Here is a 13,444-nt window from a genome sequence, read left to right on the forward strand (position 1 = left end):
AGTGGAGCTGGATATTCGCTTGTTTTTCTAGATATTACAATATACTGAATTACTGATAAATATATATTATATACATAATGGAGGTGTCAGAAAAATAAACGTTAAAAACTTAAATTAAAACTATATAACTCTTCAGTCTAGTCTTCACCACAAGGCCTTTGAATTATTTAAGCAGGAGACAAGAGTGTGTGAGTGGTGGAAGGGTTTTGATATTTAGTGGTACCGAGGTGTTTGAGAGCCACGAGATACCAAAGCACGTTGAGACTTGAGGGTTTGGCAAAAAGTGCTTTAATATAAACCAAAAGCTGTTTACTTTTTTCATCATCTTTCTTATAATGGATAAACAAATAATCTGCTTGATTTCTAACACCGGTGCCCTCAAAGTGTTAAGTGGTTTGCGAGTTTCCCCTCTTTGTTTTAATTATTCAACAACTTGTGCTAATTTTATTTATTTAAGGATATATTTGATTAGTAGCAAGCTACTAGCAAGTAACCTCCTCATTGTTTTTGCCTTTAATGCAATCAAAATGATAAATAATGCTTGCTATTTTATTTAATAAAATATTACATATCACCATAAATGACTTCTTACCATATATACATATAATAACAAAACAAAAATATCTCCTAAGTTTATGATGTTGAACAATAAAACATTCCTATTGCGCTTCATTTTCATTATACGTAAAGCCTATAATATATATATATATATATATATATATATATATATATATGTAAATCGAAAAATTAAACATACATGCTTGATGTGAGCGAATAAAGAATGATGCAATAAATCATAATCATAAACATTTCTTTTCCTCAGTTTTTCTTATTTAAATTCAATATTCATCTATCATGAAACTGCTCAATATTTTAATTTCAATCATTATTGCAAGATAAGTAAAACTAGAATATAAGTTGATAAATTTCGCATTTTAAATGATTTTTTATACTTCACAATTCTTCCCAAAAAAAAGCCTTACCAAATTTATTGCCATTCATGAATATATTAACAAGTATTTAAATAAATTCTTCAAAGAAAAATCTAAAATCTTTGAAGATATTTTGATATTTATAAATTTATTGAAAAATATCTCAAAAATCTTTTAAATTAATACAACTTTCATATTCTTAATATATAACTTTTAAATACAACTACCATATTCTTATGCAACTATATATTTAATAGTTTGTTTTAGTTACTTTTTAAAAATTAAATAATTAATTGCGTCGTAGAAAGTCTTGCCACGATGATTATAATTAGGACGTGGTGAACCGCGGTGAGATATCAGTTTCTGTTTAACTAATTTGTTCTATATGCATGTTATTAGTACTTTTTCTTTTTGCACAAATGTGTTTTATCAATACTTCTTAAACTTACATAATTTAGGAGGACCGGTCTGCTATCTAAAACTTAAAAGGTGCAATGCACATGAAAATTAATAGCGGAAAAATATTCAATTTTTTCGATTTGTTATAGTTTAATAGCAATTCTTTAAAAATTGCGAAAAAAAATACTCAATATTACAATATCTTTTAACCGTTACTCTCAAAATGAATGAAAAAACACATATAAGTCATTTAAATGAGAAAAATTAATTTTTTTATTATGGTAAAAATAAAAAAATAAAAATTTTATATTCTCTCATCTCTTCTCTTTTTTCACCACGAGCACGAGCACGAGCATGTATATTTATATATACGTTTCGTTTTGGACAAACCTTGTGTTAATAGCATTTTATTTATTAATTTTTAAATGTTTTAATATTGTAGAAAATAAATAATTTTAAATTAAAAAAATTAAATAAACGGCTTCTAGCTCTTTGTTTATTGTTAATTTGATATATTTGTAATTTATTTAAAAACAAAGAGTATTCAAACTTTTTCAATATTAAAATAAACGAAAAAATGTTAGAGGATTAGATAATTTAGGCCAAGACTAGAGAATGAATAATTTTTTTGTAATTTTTTTAATATTATAAAAATACGATGTTTATTTTTTAATTTTACTCATTTAGAGGGTATATATATGTATTTACATCTATTTTAACGAATAAATAATAATGATAAAAAAATATTATAATATTGATGATTCTTTCCGTAATATTTTTAAAATGATTATTAAACTACACTAAATAAAAAAAGAATTAATGACATTTTTGGCCCCTCGTCTTAGACCTCTTTAACACATTGGTCCCTGATTAAAAAAACTTACAGTCTTGGCCCATTATGATAGTCATTTTTTCACTTGCAGTCCTTCTGTTAGCATTGTTGTTAAAATTGACTGAAAATTCTCACATGTAAAACAAAAAAAAGGAAATTATCATAATACCCTTACCTATTCTACTTCCTAATTATTGTTAATAGATAAATAAATAAATAAATCTTCTCAATCCCCCACTACAATACCACCACCACCATTAAAATAAATCTTCAGGACCTGGGTCGCCTGGTACGCGTCCAACGCTCGTCGATTCTCCCGAGCGACTCCTCCGTGGCCCGGCCCCACTTCCTGCCCTCTCAGAGCCGCCGATTCCGACCAGACTCTCCTCTTGCCCGACGAGACTCTGCTCAGAATCCTCTCCCGGCTTCCGAGCTCTCAGAGAACCGCGAACTCGCTCGTCTGCAAGAGGTGGCTCGGCCTCCAGGACACACACACAGACACACACACACAGACAAAATTGTAACCAATGCCTGAGTATACACAGTAGATTTTTATTTCCGAAAATCAATCAAATCGCGAAACCATATAAGAGCACTTCTTTCGAAATTATCACTCGTTGTAATCTAAGGATTTAAAGCCCTCTTGGTTTATATGTATCGTCGGAATATATGTCCCCGAATTTATGTTTTATGGCTTCATAAACCCTACTCTAATATCCAGAAAACCATTATAACAAGAAAGTATCAATCAGAGGATAATTAACAACAACAACAACAAAAACCTAATAATTGCAAAGAAGAGAAGATTAAAAATTGTATTATTAAAACAGAGAAGGTAACATTTCAACGTGCAGCGATGAGAACCACGAGCGAGTGATTTTAGATTCTCGCTCAAAATGCTTTCCAAAGATGATATCCTATTCCTAACAATGCGAGTGATTTTAGATTCTCACGAAATTCAATTAGTTTTCGAGTTTGAAAATCTTCTTGATGAGGTCAACCACGAGCGACTTACCAGGCTTGATGAAGACGGAGAGACCGAAATCGGTTACCTTGAGCGGCGAATCCTCGGCCTTACTGAGAAGAAGGAAATTCTCCGGCTTGAGGTCTCGGTGCATAACTCCCATGGCGTGACAGCCGTGGACAACGTTGACGATCTGGCGGCAGATCACAGCGGCGGCGCACTCGGAGTAGTGTCCTTTCGCGATGATCCGATCGAAGAGCTCGCCGCCGGCGCAAGGACGGCGAGGGATCCCTGTAGATCTTGATGCCCAGAGGCCGCCACATAAGAACACCGCCAAAAGAAGGCGCCGGCAGCACAAGACCGCGTGGGGAGGACGACCTAGAAGTGGGTATCGCCGAACTAGAGGAGGAGTGGCCATCGTCGCGCAGATCTGGAAAACTCGAGAACTCGGTGGTCGCCGGACGATCTCTCTCAGCCTCGGCGGACGCGCGACACAGTCGAGCTCGGTTGACCGTTGATGGCGCGCGTGACTGAAGAAGAAGAAGCAGAAAGAAAGATGAGGAAGGAAAGATAGAGAGAGAGAAGAAGATATTTGTTTTTATTTTTAGAATTCTTATTTTTATTTATATTTATTTTATTAATTTTAATTGTAATATGATTTATTTTTAATTTATTATTAAATTACGATTTTGTCCTCATTTAAAAGTCACGTGATGCGCACATGATCCATTTTTCATCTGTTTTGACGGTTTTTTTAACAGAATGACTGAAAGTGAAAAAATGACTATCATAATAGGTCAAGACTGCAAGTTTTTTTAATCAGGGACCAATGTGTTAAAGAGGTCAAAGACGAAGGGCCAAAAATGTCATTAATTCATAAAAAAAATATGAAATATTTTTGTCGTAACTCGTAAATACCTCAACTTTTTCAGCGCTATTTGGCAAAAAAGATAATATCCCAAACAGATAAATAATAGAAAAAGAACAGCTGGGTATCACGTGGTTGTAGCAGCAGGGTGAGGGAATTCTCATGTGCGCTATGGACCACGTTGGACCTCCAATATGTCAAAATCAACCACCTTTTCATTATTGCCCTTTCCCTGGCGTCCCTTGTGGAGACCGTTCTCGTAGTCACTTGCAAAATTGTGTGTGTGACTGTGTACATTGCATATATACATATATATTTCATGTTTTTGAGTTGCAGGTCTCAGGGTTCTTTGGCTTCTTGCGTATTGGTATATCACCAAAACATGTCAATCACTCACTCACGAAAGAAAATACGACCAGTCAAGATTCTTTTCATTTTTTAGAAGGCTAGCCCCAATCCACTGTGTAAATCTCTCTTGACAGTACTGTACTATTCCATTTACTATATTTTATTACATTTTCAACCAAACCAAGGGATGCAACTTAGAAATATTATTTAGGATATTGTTGCAGAAGAGATGTGTACGCTTGTCTGACAAGAAGTGTGTACATTTCTGATTAAAGATTATGATATGCTTTGTATTGAGATCAAAATTCTGTATCTCGTGATCGTACGACATTTTTAATTTTGGGGTATCTTGTGCTCGTACACCATTTTTAATTTTGGGTATCTCGTCTCGTACCGTGGTATTCATTGGTATTTGATGAACGTTCGTATCTCATACCGTGTGGTAAACCGCAATCCGAGGGATATACTACAAAAAAAGTATTTCGCGGGTATTTGAACAACTTTTTAATTAGGATTTTGATAAATTTATGATACATAAACAAATTATATTTTAAAATAAAGTTTTCAACATTTCACACATAAATTTCTAAATAGAGTACAAATCAATATACATGTGTAATAGAGAGTTCTCAAACAAAGTCACACTAATATCTAAAAGAAAGCAAATAAAGATACACGTAATAGAGAGTTCTCACATAAAACAACACAAAATATAATAACTGTATTTGACCGAAGATATGCTCCAAAACTACTTTTGGACTTCTTCTTATCGGACACGGCCAAAAGAAACTCTCTCATCTCCTCTCTTACTTTTGGAGGATACACTTATCACACACCGTCGTACTTCTTCAATTATCTGTAGCGGTAATGTGAATCTTCACCCTAGTAACACGTCCGCCTTTCATCTCATGGCCACAAAAGTTGCACACAAAAGCGTTCGTCTTTCCCTCAATGGGCATACAATATTTTGGGGCCGGATCCGACAGCGAAGATACAATATGAGGTGTATGTAGGAAATAGACAACTAAGACTAGCCGGAATAAAAGTCCAGAGGAAACGGATGATGAAGACTCTCATAATGCATTATCTCACTCCGTTCGATATCTCATATGTCAACATTAACAATAATGAACCACGTAACAATAACAAATAATCAAGAATGAGATCAAACAAGCAATCAATAATCAAGAAATTAATTACATTTAGATCAAATTAATTAAAAATTACATCTAATAAAGATTTAAATTCGGATTTAAAAAAATCTATTTCAAATCAACAACATCAACATCAACAACATCTGATTATTCAAATTACTACCTAAATTCGGATTATATTAAATCCATATCAAATCAAGTGAACAAATACTCCAAAATCAAAATCTATGTCTTCTTCTTCGTATAATTTCATTAACAACCTTTCAAAAATTCATTAAAAAAAAATAAAAGATTTGGAAGCTTACCTCGCGGAATCGGCGGTACGCGGCGAGATTTGAGCAGAAATAAGCATCCACCGGACCAGAAATGAAGCTCTCGCGCGAGATCCGGGGAGATCAACAACTTTCCTTCTTCTCTTGCAGAAAGGATGCATAAATGAGGGATAAACGAACAAATAAAGCTGTTATACGAACGAGAAATGGGGAGAAATAGAATGCGGAAAATGGTGTGAGATATCACGAGATTTAACACTCTCTCGCACTCTTCCAAAACACGAGATCTCGCGCGAGATACCCCCATTTCGCGCGAGATTTTAATCCTTGATTGAGATGTTAAACAAGTCTCTACCTAACCAATTGCGATCCGACATCCCAATTATTTATAGAGGAGAAATTGCCTCAATTATCATATCATTTAATAAGTTTTTTTTTCAAAATTTTCACCCAAAAACTTAATTATTTGGCAAAAAAATATTATTAATCCACTTGTATAAATACAATTTTACCCTCAACATGATGTCAACAATTGACATCTATTGTTGACATAAATATCAACAATTAACATCTATTGTTGACATTTGTGAGTTTTAGGTTCTCTGTTTGTTGACATAGATGTCAACAATCGACATCTATTTTTGACATTATGTCAATAATTGACACTAATTGTTGACATCAATGCCAACAATTTATATAAATTGTTGAGAGTAAAATTGTATTTGTACAAGTGATTTAGTAGTATTTTAGGCCAAATTAAGCATTTGGTGGAATATTTTCTCTTATTTATAAAGCCGTACATTTTCGGAAAATGACATCAACTAGTAGAAATTTTGATGATTAGGACCAAAATAATAACAATTATGTTTTTGGACACTTTTACTAGTAACTATAGATATTAAAGTATACAGTTGCCATAAACTGTAGATTTACAAGTTTACAATTAACAATTATAGATATATAAATCTACAGTTACTAGTAAAAGTGTTTAAAAAATATAGTTGCTATTATTTTTGTCCAAATTATTGAAATTGCTACTAGTTAAATCTATTTTCCTACATTTACTAATAAATTATTTGTCAGAGAGAGAGAGAGAGAATCGACTATTGGAATATGGGCCACCAAATAAAATTATAGGTTTAAATGCCCTGTTTTTGTTTTTAGAAAAAAAACTAAATTGCTTATCCGGTGTTCGGCAAAACTTTTTTTTACAAAAAACTTCAAATTCGATTTTAGATTTTGTACATGAGATGGAAAGCTAGGGTTGTGTTTGGTAGTTAACTCAAAAAGTTTTTGTTTTCTGTTTTCTAATTTTTGTAGTTGTACTGAAAAACTGTTTTGTAGTTGTTTTCAAAAAGCTGTTTGGTACAGTTTTCATTTTTGTTTTTGAGAAAGTGAAAAAACTGAAAAAAGTGTTTGGTATAGTTTTCATTTTTGTTTTTGAAAGAATGAAAAGAGAAGATGAGGAGAAAAAGGAGATAAGAGAAGAATTTTTTTTTCAAAAACACCTTTTATTTGTTTTCAGTTTTCTTTACTTTTTTCCAAAACAACTTCAAAATTTTTTGAAATTTTTTTCCAAAAACTTAAACCAAACATGTTTTCAATTTTTGTTTTCAATTTTTTCAACTCAAAAACTAAAAAATTGTTTTTGAGAGGAATACCAAACATAATTTCAACCAAACGCAGTCAATATCAAATAAATAAAAAATAAAAAATCAAGAGGATGAAGCTCGAGTTCAAAACTTGTTGACTCATATCTTCAATATTTCCTCCTCTTCCTCTAAGAGGAAGCTCGGGTTCAAGATATTTAAACTCAATTTAATTAATGCTTTAGGTTTATAAAATTAACCTATATTTTCTTTTAAAAAAAAAATTCAGGGGCTTTGTGGTGGTTATTGGAACACATAATCTTTCATAATTATTATTGGGATAAACAATGCGATTCAACAAAAGTGTTTAAAGAAAATAATGTCGAAGAAGGCATAGACTGTGATTCAAACATTCAAATAAATGTTAAATAATTTATTAGAAATCAAATAACAATAAACTATTTAGTATGGATTATTTAAAAAAATTTCACTAAATAATTATTTAAATTCCCATTTTTTTTTTCTTTTACACGTGTTTTGTTGAATGACACTATAAAAATAGTAAAATTGACATCAATAATATCAATTATTTGCCACTTATCAAAAATCATTCAAAAGAAAAATATTGATATATCTAATATCAAATATGTCACGAAATCAACCAATTCGTGATTAAATGTATTACAAAAAACAACTAATTTGTGATCGACTTGGTATTAAATGTATCAATATTTGAATTTTGAGTGATTTTTGGTAAGTATAAAACTGGCATTATTACTGTCAATTTATCATAAAAAAAATACTTTCTCAATATTAGCCACATTGATTTTTATTTCATATGCATTTCTGATTAAAAAAATCAAGGGAAAATAACACATTTATACCATGTGTTTTAGTGAAATGTCGACTTTAACCTTTGGTTTTCAAAAATGTCGAGATCATACCTTCTGTTTATTTAAAATGACGAAATTATACCTTGAAATGGATAATAGTGTCACAAATCTCCATTTCATTGATATTAACTCTTATATAAGAAAAACAGAATCAAATCCAAAACAGTATCCTAACTTTCAGATTTCCAATTTTGAAATAAAAATAGCATTAAATTGAAATTAAATAATAAAATTCATATCTCACAAGAGATGACTTCATTCTGTGTTCGAATTGCAACTCTGAATCATGGGTTCTCTCTTCTCTGTTCGAATCTGTAATTTTGATGACTATCAACTGTCGATTTTTACCATTTTGCATTTTTTTGCGTTATCCACGATTAATAGACTGTTGTTTAGTTTTTAGTTTTTAAATAAATTACATATATGATGCGAATGAATAAAAATAATTGGTATTTACATATAAATATTATAGTCAATGTCAATGAAAAGTCAATAAAAAGAAGAGTTGTGGCACTGTTGTCTATTTTAAAGTATAATTTCATCATTTTAGTTAAACAGATGGTATGATCTCGATATTTTTGAAAATCAAAAGTTAAACTCGATATTTCACCGCTAAAAACACAAGGTATATAAAATCAAAACACAAGTTATTTAGTACAATGATTACAGCCGATACACCTTTATAACCCAGTAATATCAGAACAGAGAGAGTTCGAGATAATCCGATAAAAAAGAGAGTTCGAGAAAACAAAATCAGAACAGAACAGAGAGAGAGAGAGAGAGAGAGAGAGAGAGAGAGAGAGAGAGAGGAAGGACGGAGGAGTAAGAAGAAAGAAAAAACATCGCAGATATTCGACCGACCCAACATCATTGCAAGGTGATTGTTCAAAATTTTATTCTTTTCTTGCTCGAAAATTAATGAGGGGAATTTAGGGTTTTGCTTGAATTTGGTGTGAAGTTGAGGCATGAATTAGCTTGTAGGTTTTTCGATCGTTGTGGTAGTGTCGATTGAGTGTTGGGAAAAATTGGGGGTTTTGGCTTAAGATTAAAATTAAAACTTGTCTCGAGTGTTTTGCTTCATTGTTTATTGATGAAATTCACTGTTGGTTGATATCCCTGCTTGATATTTATAATTTAGGTACGAAAATTACTGTGAAAATTGAAGCATTATTTGTGAAGTTGGGGTTTATGGTGAGATTCGAACTCAGGGTCTGATATATTGTTATAGTAATTAAGGAGTTAGCATTTCCGGACGAATTTCGATCCGAAAAGATTTACTAAACAACTTATTTCACTAAATTAGTCATTTTTTGTTTTACCTATAAAAAATCTTCGTAAGCTTGTAAACTTTGATTGTGTATCTGAAATAGTTGTTTCTTAAGATTTCATCACACGTTTAGTAAGTGAAACGCACTTTTTTTTATACGCGAAATACAACTCTTAGTTAGGGTTAGCCTCTCATCAACGTGAACCCACCGCAGCCTGTGATTACTTCATATCGAAAAATATCCGGACCTATATAGAAAGCAAGAAAGATCTTGAAGAAATTAGTTTCTTATACGATGAGCATCAATGTGAATATCGTAATTAGTTTCTGATTATAAACAGAAAGCAAGAAAGATCTTGAAGAAATTATTTCAGAGTGACTACTCACTCACGGTTCAATAACACTTCTTCCAACATGGATTGATAAATTGATATTTGTTACTTTGATGGCTTTTGGAAGGAAGTTCTTTAGATATTTTTGATTGATAAATTGATATTTGTTACTTTGATTGCTTTTGGATGATTACGACGAATACCAACCGTCATGTATCCAGAATAATCTAGTTCAGAAGTTAGAACTGAGTAGTGGCAACTTGGTAATTTTAAGCAGTGACGAATTTGTAATTTTTCGTTTTTTTCAGAGATAATTGTCTTTGCTAAATCAGAGTGGCAATTTTATAATATCATCCAGTGCAAGTTATGTAATTTTATGACATCCGAAGGGCAAAATCATCGTCTCATTTTAGACTTAACAGTAAACACTGTCTGCATGAACAGTGTCGCCTGGCTCTTCTTTACAAGTGGTGATAGTGGTGATAAAATACCAGTTCATAGTGGTGTGTGTGATATATATATATTTTTTTATTTATAAAAAATACCACTTTATATATATATATTTATATATTTCTCATAGTGGTGATCTACTGATTGATGTGTTTTTATTAGCTGTGGCTGTGTGTTGATTGCGGGTTTGTTGTTGCAGCGCATTGAGAGCTTGAGAGATTTCGAAAATCAATTCGACTAAAACAAATATGCATCCTCCATTGTCGCTTCACAAGCATCCAATGTGTGTCGATGTGAGTCAAATTGTTCAAAAGCTTCTTTCTTTTTATTTTTCAATCTTATTTTGTAGTGTCATTCAATTGTACGAATATCGGTCCATTTTTTTGTTGTTTATACGTGAACAAAACTGAACACACAAATCCCAATTAGGAGTGTTGGTTTAGTCTCCGAGACAACTGAGTAAAATACGACTCGGTTAACATCTCATTGGTTCAGCGTTGAGAGTTCTTGTGAGTCTGAAAACTGAGAGAGAGAGAGAGAGAGAGAGAGAGAGAGAGAGAGAGAGAGCATTGATGGACCTGCATGTTGTGTAATTTTTTATGAGTGCAGATAAAAAAAGGGGAGTTCTTGTGTGTCTGAATGAGATGTGTTCAAAGGGTAAAGATGTATTTGAGTCTTCAGAGGCCAAAGAGAGTGAAGGGATTAGATAATGGATTCAAATTCTTGGGTTTTTAAACACGATTTTATTTGATTGGTTGGTCTGTGGTTGGCGACAAAAGAAGATTTGTCTAACTCACTTCTTCTAGCCGTTTTCATTTTCAAGTAGTGTCCAATCAATTACGTATTGGAAGTTTGTAAACTAAAAAAATAAAATTGTCTATCGTCTTAGCATCATTGGTTATATAAATGGAATTTTAACTGGCTTTCTGTTGGTCTGTTGTTGTTATGAGTATAAATTTTATGAGTTCTTGAGTAAAGCAAAAACTCTTTAGTGATTGCAATGTAGATAAAATTTTGTTTTGAAGTTGCTAGGTTCTTAGGAGAGTGGGTGACCAATATTAGTCAACTGAAAAGGGAGTTTATAGACTTTAAGACAAGTTAAATAGTAATATGTTAGTCTATACATAGATAGGATAAATGTGGATCAGAGATAGCGGAATGAAGTGACTCCTTATGAGAGTAGACCTCTTGATATTCCTGCAAAATCTATTTATGTTGCATTGTATATTCTATAAATACTCGCAAGGTTCATATTATAAGTGGTGTTTTTTCCTTCAGATAATTGAGCAGTTCCAACAGTGTCATTTAGATCATCCGTATGGCAAATTTTTCGGTAAATGTACCGATCTAAAGATAAAGCTCGACCGCTGCTTTCGAGAAGAGGTGAGTTAATCTGGTAATGGATTTCATTTTCCTTGTGATTTACAGTTTTGGGATTGCTGTGGTGAGTAACAGATCTCTTTTTCTTAATAGAAAGCCGTAAAGAGAAAGGCAAATTTTGAAGAGAGTAAAAAAAGAAACGAAGTGCTTAAAGCTTTAAGGAAGAAGAGAAATGCTGAGAGCTCCTGAACAGTGTTGATGTCAGTTATACATATTTCATTCGTAAGGCCACTCTTCCATTGGTTGGTCAAAATTGTATACTTTATGGCTTAGAGAAATAAAAATGGGGGTTCATACATTACATGCACATGTGAATTTGAAATTCAGCAATTCCATTCTTTCCAGAATTATTTAACTTTTTGTTGAATTCGATTTTGGTGTTAATGGCTCATATTTCTCGTGATTCAACTGAAAGTTAATTACTATCTCTTCAGTCTTCACAGACCTACGCCTTTTTTTCATATAACTTTAATTATTCCCGGTTAATGTGGCCGAGAAAGAGCGTTCATAGCAATAAGGATTAAATTCTCGCATCTCGCGGTGTACTGCACTTTTAATTTTGGGGTATCTCGTCTCGTACCGTGGTATCCTGTGGTATTTGATGAACGTTCGAGGTATTTCGTACCGTGTGTTAAACCGTATTCCGCGGGATATACCGCCCAAAAAAAGGTATTCCGTGGGGTATTTGAACAATTTTTTACTTAGGATTTTGTCTAAATTTATGATACACCAAAAAATAAATTTTAAAATAAAATTTTCAACAATTCACACATAGAATTCTAAATAGAGTACAAATCAATACATATATAATAGAGAGTTCTCAAACAAAGTCACATTAATATCTAAATAAAGAAAACAAATAAAGATACATGTAATAGAGAGTTCTCACACAAAACAACACAAAATATAATAAGTGTACTACAAACCAAAGCATAGTAAAAAAACAATAGAGTTCAGAGTCATTGTCGCTACTCGTTGGTAGAGTGTCGGAGACCCTGAAATGTATGAGGTTGTTGGTCTTGCATCAGGCAATACTCGTACCAAGTCATCATGTGAACATATGTAGTCATATAAGTCTCTACGTGACGATCGTAGTTACACAGATCTAATGCAACATAAATTGAGTATTTTTCAAAACCTGATCGGTAATGAAGACGAGGTTGGGTCTCATGTGGATGATAAAAATCCCTTAAGATGGGGAGAGAGACGGGGATGACGGGAATAGGCACGGGCACGGGGACTATCATCGGATACTCATGATAAGTGTAAGACCCGCCATGCGGTTCAACTGGATGCGAGGATTATGAGTCCTCCGGTGTAATCGAGAATCCACCGAAAAACTGTGAAATTGATCAACGTCTTTGCTAGTAGAAGAGAATGACATTGCATCATACAAACCCTCGTACGTGTTGCCTCCATATCCTGACTCAAAACAGGCTGGATTCATGCGGTTGTATTCATCGTCCGTTTGTGGTACGCTATATCCACCACTGCCGCTGAATTGAGGATCGAATTCACCACCGCTGTTGTATTGCGCGTCACGTTCTTCACCAAAATTAGAATTCACTTACCAAACTCCTGAGCGGACCGGATCATGTTTCGAAAATGATGTGAGTCTGCCTTAGATGTTGGAATGTGCTCATGAACAAAGAATTTGCATATGTTTTGTCCGAGTTTCATCGCGTATGCTGGTACAGACATCACATCAACCATTTGCTGCCAAGAATTGAAGGATTTGTATAAAGATGGAGCTAGTGGATTATG

General features: G+C 32.8%; 1 protein-coding gene across 2 annotated transcripts; it reads left to right on the plus strand.

Annotated features, from left to right (window-relative positions):
• The first annotated feature begins 8,913 nt into the window (after nucleotides 1-8,913).
• On the plus strand, nucleotides 8,914-12,047 carry LOC149400265 (Cytochrome c oxidase biogenesis protein Cmc1-like protein). Of its 2 annotated transcripts, XM_089610953.1 has the most exons (5): nucleotides 8,914-9,128; nucleotides 10,159-10,353; nucleotides 10,500-10,593; nucleotides 11,579-11,683; nucleotides 11,774-12,047. In XM_089610953.1, exons 3-5 carry the CDS (start codon nucleotides 10,549-10,551, stop codon nucleotides 11,867-11,869), a joined length of 246 nt encoding a protein of 81 aa, XP_089467079.1. In that variant the 5' UTR covers nucleotides 8,914-9,128; nucleotides 10,159-10,353; nucleotides 10,500-10,548; the 3' UTR covers nucleotides 11,870-12,047. The 2 variants fall into 2 exon arrangements, with proteins under 2 accessions (XP_089467079.1, XP_089467078.1); XM_089610952.1 differs by lacking the exon at nucleotides 10,159-10,353.
• Nucleotides 12,048-13,444: the final 1,397 nt, after the last annotated feature.

The sequence above is a fragment of the Urtica dioica genome, chromosome 4, assembly GCF_054948205.1.
Source record: "Urtica dioica subsp. dioica isolate 48M chromosome 4, U.dioica_male_clone48M_v1_H2, whole genome shotgun sequence".
In the NCBI taxonomy this organism is placed as follows: Eukaryota; Viridiplantae; Streptophyta; class Magnoliopsida; order Rosales; family Urticaceae; genus Urtica; species Urtica dioica.